This window comes from Podarcis melisellensis (genome assembly GCF_964234715.1).
Source record: "Podarcis melisellensis genome assembly, chromosome: 8".
In the NCBI taxonomy this organism is placed as follows: Eukaryota; Metazoa; Chordata; class Lepidosauria; order Squamata; family Lacertidae; genus Podarcis; species Podarcis melisellensis.
In genome coordinates, this window is record NC_138540.1 from 88868839 (window position 1) to 88886270 (window position 17432).

At 47.7% G+C, this 17432-nt stretch overlaps 1 protein-coding gene across 1 annotated transcript; it reads right to left on the reverse strand.

Annotated features, from left to right (window-relative positions):
- Window positions 1-17367, reverse strand: PAF1 (PAF1 homolog, Paf1/RNA polymerase II complex component). The gene is made up of 14 exons (XM_081922163.1): window positions 17247-17367; window positions 16297-16326; window positions 16117-16209; window positions 14947-15068; window positions 13167-13233; window positions 11985-12086; window positions 11656-11761; window positions 10875-10943; window positions 8241-8344; window positions 7344-7460; window positions 4709-4837; window positions 3088-3193; window positions 2181-2268; window positions 1-843 (listed from the first exon to the last, which is right to left on the reverse strand). The coding sequence occupies exons 1-14, from the start codon at window positions 17294-17296 to the stop codon at window positions 395-397; spliced, it is 1632 nt and encodes a 543-aa protein (XP_081778289.1). The 5' UTR covers window positions 17297-17367; the 3' UTR covers window positions 1-394.
- Window positions 17368-17432: the final 65 nt, after the last annotated feature.

The window sequence follows — 17432 nt, forward strand, 5'->3', positions numbered from 1 at the left end:
TTCAGGAAGCAAAAAACTTTATTTTGGGGTGGGTGAGAGAGAGAGCTGCCGCGTGGCGCATTATGTACAGCGGGAAAGCGGGGAGAACAACACAAGAAGGGGAGCCGAAGAACCAAATGCGACTGAGTCTGTGTCCCACCGCACACCCCAAACGCCAGTCGTTCCTGCAGAAGGTTTGCGGCAAAGAGTTCTCTGGCGGAGGCGGAAGATCGGCACAAACGGGTGGCTTGGAGGCAGCCCTCCGATCCGCCTCTTTCGCTGGGAGGAAAGAAAATTCCCAGAATCCTCTGGGCTTAACTGGGACATAACAGCCAGCCAGCCAAGGTAAGTACCGTCCATTCCCAGGTGTGCTCCCCACAGGAGAGGGGTGAAGTTGACTTCCGAAAGGGCCTGCTCAGTCGCTGTCGCTGCCCTCCTCGCTGGACTCGGACGGGGCCTCGCTGGCGCTGGCCTCCCCTTCCTCTTCCTCCTCCTCCTCGTGGTTGGAGCGGTCCTCGCTGCCGCTCTGGAGGGGGCTCTGGCTGCTGGCGCGGCGCTGCTGGCGCCGGCCACCCCCTTCCTCGTCTTCCTCCTCCTCGTCGTCCTCCTCGCTGCCGCTCTCGCCTTCGTCGCGCTGGCCCCCCTCCTGCTCTGAGTCCTCGTCCTCGTCGTCGTCGCTGCCGAAGATCTCCTCCTTGTCTCGGGCTGCCCGCTCGTCCTCCTCGCTCTCCTCGGCCGGAGCCCCCTCGCCTTCGCTGGCCTCCCGTTCGCTCTCGCTGGCCGAGCGCCCTTCCTCCTCCTCCTCGCCCTCCTCCGCCTCGCTGGCCTCCTTCTCGCTCTCGCTGCCTTTCTCCGGCTCCTCGTCTAGGGCGAGTGGAAAAAGGAGAGAGGTGAGCACATGGAGGGCAGGGGGAAAAAGGGGGAAAGCTTGGCTTTTCAGGGGGACCGATTGCGTTTCTCTCGAAGGGGCTCAAGGTGGCAGTACGTGACTCTTCCCCCTCATTTAATCCAACAACAACCCTTTGAGGTAGGGTAAGGGCAGAGAGAGAGGCAGTGGCTACTCCCCCACCCCCCGCGGGGGCCATAGGGTAAGCTTCATGGGCAACTGGTAGGATTTGAACCCTGCTCTCTCCATGCCCAATGCTCTAGCTCAGCCTTTCTCAACCTGTGGGTCCCCAGATGTTGTTGAACTACAACTCCCATCACCCCTAGCTAGCAAGGCCAGAGCTCAGGGATGATGGGAGTTGTAGTCCAACAACATCTGGGGACCCTAAAGCGGGAGGACGGGCTGGGAACATCCGTTTATTATCTTTTAAATAGTTTTTTATTAAGTTGTACAGTTTTATATTCAACACACTCATTTTTATCACAAAAAGTATATATAAATCCCTTTCCCCTCGCCCATGTCTTCCCTCAACTTCCTCTTCTGGTTCCTTATTTACTTCTCCTGCCTGTTTTATTCAACCTTAATTTTATAATCTTTTAATTTGATATTGTTACAATCTTATCGTTTTGTACCATACTTTTCCATATTACATCTTGCCCTTTATTATTTCCCCACTATTACATCTTGACTTTCAGGCTCGTTTTCTTAATTGTTAAGTGTTTACTCAAACCCTGCTAGTGAGTCCACTTCTTCACAATATTTCTGTAAACACAACATACAGCGGACGCTCGGGTTGCGAACGTGATCCGTGCAGGATGCATGTTCGCAACCCACAGTGGCGCGTCTGCGCACGCACGTTGTGATTTGGCGCCTCTGCACATGTACAAAGTGCAATTTTGTGCTTCTGCGCATGTGCAAAGTGCGATTTAGCGCTTCTGCACATGCGCGACCGCCAAAACCCGGAAGTAACCGGTTCCAGTACTTCTGGGTTTTGGCGGTCCGTAACCCCCCAAAAAACACCCTGAAGCATCTGTAACTCAAGGTATGACTGTATACGGTTCCCATCCCTTTAAACGAAGAGGGTCATGATGGAAGGCAGGACCTCCCCCTTTAAGAAACATGGATGCCGCTGCGCCAGCCAATGAGGCAACAGCAATGGAGCTGCTTTGGAATGTTCCACCAGGTACCAAAATGCAGGGGGAGTTCTTTAAAGCAGAGGCTGCAAATTCCGCAATGTGGCCGCCTGGCCACACAGGCATCTTCAGCAGCGAGCAGAGGGGGCACCATGGAGAGATTTTGCCAAGCTGGCACCTACCTGAGCCTTGGGCCTCTTTGCCCAGGTCCATCTCCTCCTCCTCCTCCTCTTCCGGCTCGTGGTTTTCCAGCTGGGCCTTGCGGGCTTCCTGCAGGGGACAGAGCTGGGAGTTAGGGGGCATTTGGGGAAGGAGAACTCGCCCCCCGCTGGCTTCCAGCAACTCCACTGGCCTTCCTGCCAGGGCTGGAGTCAGAGGCAGGTCAGAACAAAGAGGCAGGGCCTTCCACCTAAGTCTATCATATGTGGTGGGAATGTAAGAAAGTAAAAAACTTCTGGGAAATGATACATAATGAGTTGAAAAAGATGTTGGAATATACATTTCTAAAAAAAGCAGAAGCATTTCTACTTGGAGTTATAGGTAAGGATATTAATCGACAGGATGTAAAATTGTTTTTATATGCAACAAGAGTATTGTGAGCCCAGAAATGGAAGCAAGAAGAAATTCTGATGAAAGAAGAATGGCAGACAAAATTAATGGGCTACGCAGAATTGGATTAAATGACAAAAAGGATTCGAAACCTGCCTGACCCGAGATTTACAGAAGATTGGAAGAAATATACGAATTATTTGAAGAGCAACTGTAATCAACAAATTACGCTAGAAGTTTTGTAAGGAGAAATGTACGAAGAGTTACAAAGAAGAGAAAGAAGAGAGATATTAGATATGAGACCTAAGTGTAATAGTGAAAATAAGAAATGTAAATCAAATGAATAGATTGGAAAAAATTCAGATGTGATTGATGGAAGTAAAAAAAAAATGTATAAGATGTAAAAGTACGTTTAGTTATTGTTGAAAATGATTATGTTGAAAAACTAATAAAAAATTTAAAAAGTAAGAAAATAGAGATGGGGTGGAAGCTGAGAGCCAGGATTCCTGGGTCCCCTGGGTCTCTCCACGCCAGCCTTACCTGGGCCTCCAGCTCCTTCTCGTTCATATCTCGGTGCTTCACCACCAGAACGGCGTTGGTTCCCGACTGGACCCCGGCCTTGGCTCGCCGCTTGCTCAGCCGCACTCTGCGACGGGGAGGGAGAGGTTAAGGAGGGAGCAGGGGCCCGACTCCCTCTGCGCATTCACACACGCCCTGGCGGCAGGATACAGCCCTCGGGTGCCGGTGGCATGGTGGCGGCGAGGGGCTGGTTGCATGCCGGGGCCGCCTGCACCGCTTAGCGGGGTCATAGTGGCAGCCAGCAGAGGGAACACAATGGGGTATCTCTGGGGAAGCCCTTATTTCATAAATTCAAATTATTGGGAGGGACCCCCAAAGGTCATCCAGCCCACCCCGTGCCACGCAGGACTTACAGCTCAGATGCAACATGTACTGGAGGGAAAGGAGTAAGAAGAGGTTGCTGGATCAGGCCCATCTAGTCTCACAGTGGCCAAATACCCCAACCATATGTCAGGAGTGCTCTGGTGGTGTTTCCTGCTTGGCAGGGGGTTGGACTCGATGGCCCTTGTGGCCTCTTCCAACTCTATGATTCTAAGTCTAGATAGACTGCCTCTGGACCTGGAGGTTCCATGAGATCCTAACGTGCCATTATGGGAAAGCCGCAAGCAGGATTTGAGTACAGTAGCAACTCTCCCCTCCTGCCATTTCCAGAAACTGGCGTTCAGAAGCATTTACCGCCTCTGACCAGGGAAGCAGAGGCCCTATACGGCCTAGGACCCTCGTACCTACACGACCGCCTCTCCTGGTACGTCCCATGGAGGACCTTATAGTCTTCAAACAAAAACATCTTGGAGGTCCCGGGCCACAGGGAGGTTAGGCTGGCCTCAACCAGAGCCAGGGCCTTTTCGGATATGGCCCCGATCTGGTGGAACGCTCTGTCACAAGAGACTAGGGCCCTGCGGGACTTGACATATTTCCGCAGGGCAAGACAGAGCTGTTCCGTCTGACCTTTGGGCCAAGACACAGCCTGACCCCCTCCTTTGGTGATCCTCATAAAACTCTAGCCCAATGATTGCCATTAATTTGATTCTGAATTGATTTTAAAATGAATTGATTTTAGAATGCTGTGTTACTTTTATTGTTGTTAGCCGCTCTGAGCCCGGCTTCGGATGGGGAGGACGGGATATAAATAAAAAAAATATTATTATTATAGCTATCATGGCAAGTAGCCACCGATATCTTTCTCTTCCTTCATCATTTGTTTTTGTTTTGCTTTTGTCTTTGTTTTCGTTATCTATTTTGTGCTTCCCTTTTGCATTTTTACGCCACAAACTTTCATCTTCAGATGAAAGGCAGTATACAAAGGGAGCAAACAAGAAACAAGAAATACATAAATAAAAGTGCCTAATCCTGTTTGAAAGCCGTCTTCGTTGGTGGCCATCCCTGTCTCCTGTGGCAGGGAGTTCCACAGGTTAACCATGTGCTCAGTGGAGAAAGGAAAAAGGCTGGGCGGCTGCAGCTGGCCATAGCACCATCACCAACACCGTGCCCCCCAATAGCCCCAGAACCTTTTACTTGGAGGCCTCCCTGGCCACCAGCACACTCCCCCCCCAAAAGGCTTCACTTTCTCCCTCTGCCTCACCTGGTCTCCAGTTCGTTGTAATAGACTCCGTCGCCCTCCCGGAAGATGAAGAAGTAGTTTTCCTCGTAGCCCTTGCTGGCTTTGTTCTTGACGTTCCAGTTGTATTCCCGGGCGATCTTGTACTCATACCTGGAGGAGAAGGATAGAAAGAAAAGGGTGAGGGCTTTGGTGCAGCCCCATATTCATTCCGAGGTGTTCTCCTGTCCCCTTCCAATAATCCCATCGGCTGAGAGGGCAAACGGTTCTAGCCAGGCTCATTCAAAATGTAAGCACAGAACTGTAATCTAGTCCAACGCAGGAATCACAGCTGAATTCTCAAAGCATTGCCATCCAATCTCTTGTTTAAAAACCTCCAAGGAAGGAGAATCGGAGGCCGTTCTTCTGCTGAACAGCCCTTGCTGTCAGAAGGTCCTCCCCAAGGTTGGTGGTGTTATCGCTTTTAGTGTTCTTTGATTCCTTTAGGCAGCAATCCTTGGATGTCAAAGTGATTAGAGAACTGGGCCAAAACAAACAAGATGAATTTTAACAGGGAGAAATGTAAAGTATTGCACTTGGGCAAAAAAAATGAGAGGCACAAATACAAGATGGGTGACACCTGGCTTGAGAGCAGTACATGTGAAAAGGATCTAGGAGTCTTGGTTGACCACAAACTTGAGATGAGCCAACAGTGTGACGCGGCAGCTAAAAAAGCCCATGCAATTCTGGGCTGCATCAATAGGAGTATAGCATCTAGTTCAAGGGAAGTAATAGTGCCACTGTATTCTGCTCTGGTCAGACCTCACCTGGAGTACTGTGTCCAGTTCTGGGCACCACAGTTCAAGAAGGACACTGACAAACTGGAACGTGTCCAGAGGAGGGCAACCAAAATGGTCAAAGGCCTGGAAACGATGCCTTAAGAGAGGCTAAGGGAGCTGGGCATGTTTAGCCTGGAGAAGAGGAGGTTAAGGGGTGATATGATAGCCATGTTCAAATATATAAAAGGATGTCACATAGAGGAGGGAGAAAGGTTGTTTTCTGCTGCTCCAGAGAAGCGGACATGGAGCAATGGATCCAAACTACAAGAAAGAAGATTCCACCTAAACATTAGGAAGAACTTCCTGACAGCAAGAGCTGTTTGACAGTGGAATTTGCTGCCAAGGAGTGTGGTGGAGTCTCCTTCTTTGGAGGTCTTTAAGCAGAGGCTTGACAACCATATGTCAGGAGTGCTCTGATGGTGTTTCCTGCTTGGCAGGGGGTTGGACTCGATGGCCCTTGGGGTCTCTTCCAGCTCTATGATTCTATGATGGCAACACAAATTTACCGTATTTTTTGCTCTATAAGACTCACTTTTTCCCTCCTAAAAAGTAAGGGGAGATGTGTGTGCGTCTTATGGAGCGAATGCAGGCTGCGCCGCTATCCCAGAAGCCAGAACAGCAAGAGGGATTGCTGCTTTCGCTGCGCAGCGATCCCTCTTGCTGTTCTGGCTTCTGAGATTCAGAATATTTTTTTCCTTGTTTTCCTCCTCCAAAAACTAGGTGCGTCTTGTGGTCTGGTATAGAGAGAAAACTATGGTACATAGAAAGAGAGAATGATGACATTGGCGCGGTTGCTTCTTCTAAGGGTCGGGTGCAATTGGTATCTGCACCGTCAAAGAGTTTTGCTGAAAGGTCTTGGCCCAAGACTCCACTTGTCGGAAGGACAGCGGACATAAATCCAGCAGCATTCCAGCCTGTCAGGGAGGTTCTAGGAAATTTGAACAGGCCTTTAACAACAACAAAGAGCAACTTCCCAAAAGGAAAAAAAAAGTCTTCTATGAAAAAGGCTACTGAAACTGCAAACAGAGTTGAAAGCAGCAGCATGGTTACTGAAGACTATCCAGAAATCGAGAACCTCTTTTCCTATGATCCTTTAGACTTTGAGAGTTTTGAAGTTCACGAAGACCACAGGCTGAGCCACACGCCCCTGCCTGGAGTTCCTCTGATGTTACAGTGGTGCCCCGCAAGACGAATGCCTCGCAAGATGGAAAACCCGCTAGATGAAAGGGCTTTCCGTTTTGGAGGTGCTTCGCAAAACGAATTTCCTATGGGCTTGCTTCGCAAGACGAAAATGTCTTGTGAGTTCCTCCCCCCCCCCTTTTTCCCCAAGCTGCTAAGCCGCTTATCAGCTGATCCGCTAAGCCGCTTATCAGCTGATCCGCTAAGCCGCTAATAGCGCTAATCCGCTAATGGGCTTGCTTCGCAAGACGAAGAGACTCGCGGAACGGATTCTTTTCGTCTTGCGAGGCACCACTGTATTTGAAAATGCCTCTGACAGATTTGCAAGCACAATCTCTGTACCTGCAAAAGAGCCTTCCATTTCATGGGGCTATGATACCCTGCAGTCCACTCTAGACTTCCTGGCCACTTTGGATGAAATAATAATTGACCTTTTCCCCTCCCTTATAATTTGTAAACAGGCTTATCTCTTTTTAAGATGAATTTTGAGCAAACAAGTCCCCGCATGAAAAAGGTAGTGTGTCAGGGAGACGGCTTGGGCAGGAAACACGCCTGACATGCTGGTTTTCCAAGCGCGGGGATTTTTTTTTAAAAAAGTTTCCCTGTAATGTTTAGCTTTCTTAACCAGACAACACGTGCGCCCTCCCAGTTGGCACACGTACACATCCTCGGGAGCGTAGTCCATCTCTTCGTCTTGGTCCCGTTTGCGTTTGCGCATCGTGTCGTCCACAGGGAGGAAGTAGGCCACAAACTGGTTCCCTTCCTCGTCCATCATGCCCCTGGAGTGGGGGGTGGGGGAAAGAGAGAGAGAGAGAGAGAGAGAGAGAGAGGAAGGAAGGAAGGAAGGTTATCTCTTGCATGGAATCCAGTAGCAAACCAGTTTGTCATGGAGAGACTGGAGTTTGGTGCATAGCTGTCAAATTACAGATTTGAAAATAAGGGACCACCAACCTTGAAAATAAGGGATCAGCAGCCAAAAATAAGGGATTTTCCAAGGGGCACAGGTATGTTCAACTTCTGAGCCCCTCCGAGCCAAAGGCAGAAAGCCCAGCCAGCAGCCAGACGAAGCCTCAAGCGGTGGTTCCACAGCGCAGCAACCCGGCAAAGGGGATGCAGCAAGGAAAACCACCGTCACCTCTCCGCTGGGAAGCGCTGAGCAAAGGCGAGTCCCCAGGCAACGCAGCCGATTTGATGGGCACAAGGCATGCAAGCTCCACCCCCCCAGTCGTTCTTAGACTCCTTATTGGGTGAGCAACGCAGCCAAGCAACCCAGTTGGAGCCTCCCTCCTCCCTGGCCGGCAGGGAGGGAGGGAGGAAGAGGAGCTGCTTCCTTTGAAACCCGGGAAATTTAAGGGACATCATCAATAAGGGACAGCAGCGGGACACGGCGCTGGGATAAGGGACTTTCCCGCCAAATAAGGGACAGTTGACAGCTATGGTTTGGTGGCAGGACACCTGCCCAGCATGCAGAAGGCCTCAGGTTCAACCCCCAGCACAGCTTCTCCAAGTGAGGCTTGGAATAATTCCCGTCTCCCGTGAAGAGAGCTGCTTTTCCTTACCTAATCATGGCCTGGGACATCATCTCGAGGGCGGCTGACCCACTGGTGTCCTTGGGTGCTGGGTCAGAGTCGAAGATGACCTGGGCGCAGGGGTTGATCCACATCTGGCAAAGGGCGGAAGAAGAACAGCTTACGGCACGGCAAGAACCCCACACAGCTGGCAGGGCCTAGAAGTGCCTCATCCCCACCCCTCCAGGACATAGCTGTCAACGTTTCCCATTTTTAAGGGAACTTCCCTTATTCCGAATAGGATTCCTCGCAAGAAAAGGGAAAAGTTGACAGCTATGCTCCAGGGTTCGCCCCAAACGGGCCTGACTGTGCGGTCCGAGGAGAATAAATGAGGGGCTTCTGCGTGGAAAAACAGGGAGTGGATGCGAGAACCAGGGCGAAGGGGCTCTGTGACTACTACTCCACCCCCTGAGTCTTACTCTCCTCTTAGGCAGAGAGGCCCTGATTAAGACCTTTATATCCCCAAAGCACTTAAAATATTTTGCTGCCCCCATATCTATCTAACCCCAAATATATGCAATTATAAACCACAAGATAATATTTTATTTCTGGAAACGAGACAAAACCCACGGCAACATGGAAAATAATGTTCATTTTTGTATACAGTTCTACCTTGGTTGCCAAACGCCTTGGAACTCATACGTTTCAGCTCCCGAATGATCGAAAACCAGAAGTGAGCATTCCGGTTTTCGAATGATTTTCAGAAGCCGAACATCCGGCGCGGCTTCTGATTGGCTGCAGGATGCAAGAAGCCACGTCTTGGTTTTCGAACAGTTCCGGAAGTCGAACAAGACTCCCGGGACGCATTCTGTCTGAGAACCAAGGTACATCTGTACTTCCGCTTTATTTGTATCCAAAAAGTTTTCCCCTACTTTTTCCAAATGCAAAGTCTTTGATCAGATCCTCAAAACCAATCCTGCTTCTATACTTAATGGACATAAGGCATCCCTCCTGCCTTGTTGCATAGTTGTTCTGTTGGGATCTTTAATATACTTCGGCTGAGAAAAGGAACGCCCACCTGAGCAATCTGTGACCACTAAATGTTAAAAATCCGGCCTAAATAAGTGCTCGGTGGTTCATCCATCTTTGCCAAGAGCCCACCACCTCTCTAATCTCGCTCTCCCTGCCTCCGGACCCTTCGCAAATGAACAGGAAATGAAGCTTCGCAGCCGAAAAACCATAGGAACAGAGCAGGTAGAGAGAGGCCTAGTGGCGAGAGCAGGGCTGCTATATACAAAGCCCCAAACATCTTAGACCCACCTGCCCCCATACATAGTTAAAGGATTGAGTCCTAAGTGCTGGCACTGCGGTCAAGAGTTAGGGGTATATGCGCATACCATATTTTTCGCTCTATAAGACGCACCAGACCACAAGACGCACTTAGGTTTTGGAGGAGGAAAACAGGAAAAAAAAATATTCTGAATCTCAGAAGCCAAAACAGCAAGAGGGATCACTGGGCAGCGAAAGCAGCAATCCCTCTTGCTGTTCTGGCTTCTGGGATAGCTGCACAGCCTGCATTCACTCCATAAGACGCACACACATTTCCCCTTACTTTTCAGGAGGGAAAAAGTGAGTCTTATAGAGCAAAAAATACGGTATATAGAGAAATGCTTATCTCAGGAATACTGAGGAATAGTAAAATAGAAAGAAAAGAGCAAGATTGGTATAAAATTATGATCTTAGCTGGCAGAATCCGAAACCAGGGAGAAGAGTCGGTAGAAGAAGATTGGAAGAAATTTAAAGACTATCTACAGAAACATTGTAAAACTAAGGAATGTTAGAAGGATGCTGAAATGAAGTTATGTGGTTTTAGCAGTAATGTTATAAAGGATTAAGTAAAAATGGATTGTCAACAGGTCAGAATGTAAGTTACAATATATTAAGATAAATTATTAAGATTAAAACAAAGATGGAAAGGATTTGCTGAAATAACTAATTGAACTAGAATACAAAAAAGAGAGGTGTGAGGAGGATTGACTTGTTTTTAATTGTTTTAATTTTTTTGTATTTTGTATTTTCTGTTTTTCTTTTTCTCTTTTTTATTTTTGTAATTTTTTGAAACTTTAATAAATATTATTTTTTTAAAAAAAGGAATAAAGGCACATGGAAGTGAAAAAAATAAAAAAATAAAATTATGATCTTAGCTGGTATGCTTGTTATTGCACCAGGATGGAAAGAAAAGGATAAATGGACAATGGAAAAATGGAATGACTATGGTTTTGAACATATACAATCTGATGTATTTGAAGAGGTAATGAGGGAAGAAACAAGGGATAACAAAGGTCAAAAGATTTTGAATAAATGGGCAAGTTATAGGAATTGGATAGCACAGGGGGGAGCCAACCGAAGCATCCAAATTAGAATGATTAATCTGTGCACATGGTTAAAGATTTGAAGAGAGAACAAGGGGAGGGAGGAAGGGAGAGGGAAAAATTAGGATAAATGAATAGGGACAAAAGAATATACTGTTATGCATAACTAATGGAGGATGATTTTGATGTATGTTATAGTTAGATTTTTGACTGATTTTTTTGTGTTATTCGATGTCCCTGGAGGAAAGAGTGATTATAAAGAATAATAATAATCAAAATAAAATAATCCAACTGTCCCTTCTTTCGATCTCACCTTGAAGTCAGGGAAGACAGGCATGACCTCCACCGGTGTGACCCGAGGCTTGCTGTAGTGCTGAGCGATCTGGAGGTAGAATTTGGAAGTGAGAAATGTGGGTGAGGCCAGCGGAGGCAAGGACACCAATAAGCTTCTCAGAACTGCGCCCCCAAATCCCCGAAAAGCATTGTCCTCCCAAAGGGACACAGCAAATATATTTATGCTGCTGCTCACCTCTGCATTTCCTGGCTAGGTGAGCAGCTTCAAGCTCTGAGTATTGTGTTTTAATATTAATAGTATTAATTAATATTATTTAATATTAATAGTATTGTGGGTTAAACCACAGAGCCTAGGACCTGCCGATCAGAAGGTTGGCGGTTTGAATCCCCACAACGGGGTGAGATCCCATTGCTCGGTCCCTGCTCCTGCCAACCTAGCAGTTCGAAAGCGCGTTAAAGTGCCAGTAGATAAATAGGTACTGCTCCGGCGGGAAGGTAAACGGTGTTTCTGTGTGCTGCTCTGGTTCACCAGAAGCGGCTTAGTCCTGCTGGCCTCATGAACCGGAAGCTGTACGCCAGCTTCCTCGGACAATAAATCGAGATGAGCACCGCAACCCCAGAGTCGGCCACGACGGGACCTAATGGTCAGGGGTCCCTTTACCTATTGTGTTTTAATACTTAACCCGCCCTGGAACCTCAGGATGAGTCCATCAATCTGTCAATTATCATCATCCCCTTTACAAAAGTGAGAGGACAGCGGTTTCACTTCCCAAAAAAAGGAACCACCCCGGGCAGCTCACCGACTTCTGAGCATCCTCAAAGGTCTTCTCGATGGCCGCAATCTGGCTATCTCTGTCCTTGTAGATCTCTTCCTCTGTGAACTGTTGCTTGACAGACACGCCAATCCTGATTGAGAACCAGGAAAGAAATATGTATCAGAAAGGAGTCGTTTACCCAGGTAAAGGAAGGCCACAGCGGTCCTCTGGAGGAACTGTGGGAAACTGGCTGAAACAGATCTCTGGAAGCTTTGAAAGCCTGGTCCAGAAACTCAAAGATTTATCACGTTCGTCACTATTGTTTTTTTATGTTGAAACAGCAGCTTTTAAAAATATGTTTAATTTCTACTCACTTAACCTCCGGCTTCTCGTTGGAGACGCCGTAGCGGTTGAACTCTGTGGAGATGTATTCAGTCTTCCTCATCCATGGCACCACCTTGGCATGCTGCTGGGATCTGTAAAGAGAAAGAGATTTTTATTTTTTTTTAGGAAGAATCCCCGTCTCTTGTCTCCCTCCAGAGGCATTTCTGAGTACTGCAAGCCTCCAATTCCCACAGCCACGTTCCCAGCCCTCAAGATGGTCTGCAACACCTGTGAGAAAGACCTAGGAAGGAAAAGCTGCTGGGTTATCCTTGGCCACTCCTACTGGCAACAGAAATGTACAAGTTGCTTCATTTCACTGAGCTACTTCATAGGACTTCTTCAGTACTGGCCCCGACTTGGTGGAAGGCTCTGTCACAAGAGACCAGGGCCCTGTGGGACTTGACATCTTTCTGCAGGGCCTGCAAGACAGAGCTGTTCCGCCTGGCCTTTGGCTTGGACTCAGTCTGACCCTTAGGTTTCCCTCCCCTTATGGTTTTGATCTATGGGCTAATATTAAAACGAGGCTGCATTTTAAATTGTATTTTAACCTGTAGTTTAAATTGGTCCCCCCCCATTATGTTTTTACTGTAATTTTACTGGTGTTAGCCACCCTGAGCCCAGCTCTGTCTGGGGAGGGCAGGGTATAAATAAATTTTATTACTATTATTATTATTGGCAATGAAGAGCCCTCCTGCTGTGCAACAGGTCAGTGCAACTGGCTGTTAACCAGAAGGTTGGTGGTTCCAGCCCACCCAGGGATGCTTGCGGACAGAATTCCTGCATTGCAGGGGGTTGAGCCAGATGACCCTCAGGGTTCCCTTCCAACTCTAGAATTCTATGATTCTAAGAGTATTTTTCCCACCTAATATATACTGTATTTTTTGCTCCATAAGACACACTTTTTTCTTCCTAAAATTAAGGGGAAATGTCTGTGTGTCTTATGGTGTGCATGTGTGGTCCCTGGAGCCAAATTGCCCAGGGGAGAAAAGCAGATCATGCTTCTTTTTTTTTTAAAGAGGGAAGTGGGTGTTCAAACAAAGCCGCTGATGGGCAAGCGATCGGAAGCGAGATAAGGGACACAACGGAGAGCAGAAAAGGCTTTTCTCGCAGGCGCCTGCAGTTGGAAGGAGTGCTTTCGGGTTTAGAATCCCGGCCCGGGTGAAAACCATTACCTCTTGGAACTGGTTGGCGCTTGGATCTCTTCCTCCAGCAACTTCTCGTCGGCGGGATCTAGAAGAACTGCAAGAAGCCAAAGAAGGTGCAGCAGTGGTTAGAGGCCGAAGGCTGTTACCCCTTATTTACACACCTAGCCTGGTCTAGCTATTTCAGCCAAATCCTGGGGATCCGCCTCTGGCCAGACTTCCTGGAGTTCTGATTGTCTTCAGCACATCCATGAGAGCCTGATGCAGTCACATTAAGATGTACCAATCGTAAAGTGGGCTTTTTTTGCCATGGACATCAACCCAGGCCTTGTGGGGAATTCCTTGCAGACAACCGCAGTGACTGGAGACAGTCAGCTCATGTAATGAGCATAGGAGAAATGACCGCTGGGAGAAGCGAAGAGAGAAGAAACATCATGGTGCATCTGCAGCAGCACAACTGGACGTCTTCAACTGCCCCGGCTGCAACAAAACATGTCTCTCCCATATCGGTCTCTGTAGCCAAAGTAGGTGCTGTAGGTAATTCTTGAACTTCAGGTATCTGAAGAAGTGTGCATGCACACGAAAGCTCATACCAAGAACTAACTTAGTTGGTCTTTAAGGTGCTACTGGAAGGAATTTTTTTTGTTTTGACTATGGCAGACCAAGACGGCTACCTATCTGTAACTGGAACTATGGAAGGCACCACATTGAGCCGCATGAAATGGAAGTCCACCAACCTCACCAAGAAACTTGCACAGGTACAGACTGATATCTTCTTTCTTACTAAATGCAAGGACCTGGACATTATACCCAAGGGTCTTAGAATTAAGAACCCTCTACAATCCACGTATCCCACTGAATATGCAAGAAAACTATGCAACACTTTCTCTAAGAAGCTGCTCAAACATCTGATCAGCGTTCTCTACTCTAAACAGAAGCTAATAAAGGAGGAACTCCTTGTATTGGACAACTCTATCAGGAACCACCAAGCTTGGCAAGAGTTCCAAAAGGAAAAACAAAACATTTACCACTCTCAACTGGAGCTACTGAAAAAACAGAAAAACAAGAAACTCTCTAACCTTTCCAACGGTATCTGAAGAAGTGTGCATGCACACGAAAGCTCATACCAAGAACTAACTTAGTTGGTCTTTAAGGTGCTACTGGAAGGAATTTTTTTTGTTTTGACTATGGCAGACCAACACGGCTACCTATCTGTATCTTGAACTTCGGTTTGACTTCACTCCTCTATTGCCTCCCGAAACAGACGGATGGGCAACCACATTTAAAAACTGGCATCCTAATACACTAAGTATTTGTGTGTGACATCAAGCAGGTTGCGTAATGGGAATCCAAAATGTATCAGTCACATCTCCACAATCGGAACCCACAACTGCCTTATTAAAAAGGTAAAGGACCCCTGGATGGTTAAGTCCAGTCAAAGGCGACTAATGGGTTGCGGTGCTCATCTCGCTTTCAGAGGGAGCCGGCGTTTGTCCGCAGACAGCTTTCCGGGTCATGTGGCCAGCATGACTAAACCGCTTCTGGCGCAACTGTGACGGAAACCAAAGCGCATGGAAATGCCGTTTACCTTCCCACCAGAGAGGTACCTATTTATCTACTTGCACTGGTGAGCTTTCAAACTGCTAGGTTGGCAGGAGCTGGGACCGAGCAACGGGAGTTCACCCCGTCACAGGGATTCGAACCGCCGACCTTCTGATCAGCAACCCCAAGAGGCTGTGTGGTTTAGACTACAGTGCCACCCACGTCGCGCACGGTTATTAGCATTCCCCGGTCCCGCGACTCCTCTCACCGTTGGGGTCGATGCGATATGTATCGGGGTTGATTAGATCTATGGTGACCCCCAGGTCGGGCTCAGTCAGGAGGTCATGTTTGTGCTGCTTCTCGAGAGAGGTGGCTTTGTACTGTACAAACCTGGAAGGTGACAGCAGCAAGAGGCAGGTCAAGCAGCGGAAAATGAATAAGCAGAATTTCAAAGGACGATAATTATTTCAAAATTTACAAGGACAAGCATTTTCCAATTTTGCATGGGTAAGTCATAAAAAAGCCCGCACTGTTCTCCAGCTAAAGGGCAGTTCTAATTATGAGTTTTAATCTGCAAAAATATGCCTCTGAACACTAATTTACAATACGATAATCTTTATTGTCATTGTCCCATACAGAACAACGAAATTGAAAAAAATCTACATCAGACATTCAAAAACCAACAAGCCTGCTATCCCAACTATCCCAGCCTGGTTGACCCCCTAAAAACTCTGATACCCCATAATTAAATACAATATACTCCCACAGAGACTACCTTACACTGTGTTTAGAACTAAAATCGCATTTGGATAGAAACTGTTTCTCAGGCGGCTAGTCCTAGTCTTTATAACCCTGTACCTTCTTCCAGAAGGCAGAAGCTGAAAGAGATTAGTGGGCGCATTCTCCTTTCTCTCTGACACAGGAGAGAATATGAACTGGCAATATGTGGTTTCCACAAAAATAACCATTCTTTCAATCTGCAATCCAATTTAATGGGGGCACCTTTCCAAAATGCTGAATGGATCTTGCCTTTCCATAAATGATGCCTAAAGCAGCTATCAGTAAACTAACAGAAAGAAGGATAAAACTTGGCAATATAAAAATGTGAGCAGATAAAACAGCACCTACTTAAAAGAGATTTTGTAAAATAAAAAAACTATTTTAGCAACTAATGACTGCCCATTCACTTTTGTTTCCTCTGTGTAACTTTTCACATAAGCATTGCACATCTTCTATGATCTATTTTCACATGCAGACTTAAGAGGTCATAACCATTCGACGCTTTGCAGCCTGATAACCTGCAGATTTAACTTCAGAATTAACTCGCCATGCGCTGCAGAAAAGTCAGTCTGGTCTGTTTAAGACCCCGGAGGATCCACTGTGGACGTGCTAATGTGCAGAAAATGACAGCCTCACATCTGAGCCTCTCCTTGCTCACCTGTTCTGGTCAAATGGGTATGTGATGAACTTGGGGTCGAAGGGGATATCGGGGAGACTGTTGCAATACTTGACGCGACACACCACCCCCGACCTGCAGAGGGAAAAGAGAGAAAGGGAGGTGAGACCACTTGCCACGCTCCAAGCAAGAGGTGAGGGATGGCGAGGGGGTGATCCTTACCTCTCAGGAAGCGCCCGGTGGGAGTTGGGCCTGAAGAAAAAGAGAGATGGGGTTACTGATACTTTAGCAGAGAGATGCCGGCACCTAAGAAATGAGACTTGGTGGAATGGTTTAGTCAGAATCTCCTTTTGAATTCATTGGTTCAGGCCCTACCCGCCCCCCCCCCGCCCCCCAGAGCAGGAGGAAACAAGTTTGCACCACCTTCCAGGTGTCAGCCTTTAAGATACAGGTGAAACTCGAAAAATTAGAATATTGTGGAAAAGTTCATTTATTTCAGTAATTGCACTTAAAAGGTGAAACTAATATATGAGATGGACTCATGACATGCAAAGCGAGATATGTCAAGCCTTTATTTGTTATAATTGTGATGATTATGGCATTCATGAAATCAATGAACTTTTCCACAATATTCTAATTTTTCAAGTTTCACCTGTATTTGAAGATGGCCATAGTATCTCCCTCCAGCCTCCTCTTTTCTAAGCTAAACCTACCCAGCTCCTTCGACCGTTCCTCATCAGGCTTGGTTTCCGGACCCTTGATCGTCTTGGTCGCCCCTCTCTGCCCACCTTTCAGCTTGTCCATATTATGAGTGGCATTGTTCCTTACCTGTCTCTCACCCCAAGGTCCCAAGGGGGTTTTCAGCATCAAAACACAGCGTTAAAAGCAGTTTTTGAGACGAATTAAAATGAGACCTAAATACTATTCTTACTTTCTGTTTACTGCTTTATTTCTCACTTTATTCCTCAGTTTTTAACGGAAACGACTCAAAGGGACTTAAGAACCAGGCGCCTGGCAGAGGGACCCAGGAGTCCGGGCTCAGCCCCTCCCCCTCTGAGAACCCTTTGGGGGGGCGGGGGGGGAGAGGGAGCAGGAGACCCCTCCCCACTTCCCCCTCCCCTCTTCCACAGGGGACCCAGGCGTCCGGGAGAGGGCAGTGACGTCACCCCTACCTGTGCCCGGGCTCTTCCCGCTGCGCCTGAGTCTGGATAGTTGGCGCCATCGCGAACCCCCCTCAGGAGCAACAGGCTATGCCAGTCAACGGGGGGCGGGGCTTAATAACTCCGCCGCGGAGCCCGCTGGGAAATGTAGTCCTGGCTGCTTCTTCAAGCCACTTCCGGTCAAAAGGGAAAACGTCG

Bases quoted from the DNA above. Each gene is read 5' to 3' on its own strand.
- PAF1 (XM_081922163.1), bottom strand. From the start codon at position 17,296: ATGGCGCCAACTATCCAGACTCAGGCGCAGCGGGAAGAGCCCGGGCAC. The intron at 13,234-14,946 runs GTGAGAGGAGTC...GGCTTCTTGCAG, and splicing joins ATATCGCATCGACCCCAACG to TTCTTCTAGATCCCGCCGAC. The intron at 2,269-3,087 runs GTAAGGCTGGCG...TGTCCCCTGCAG, and splicing joins AGAAGGAGCTGGAGGCCCAG to GAAGCCCGCAAGGCCCAGCT.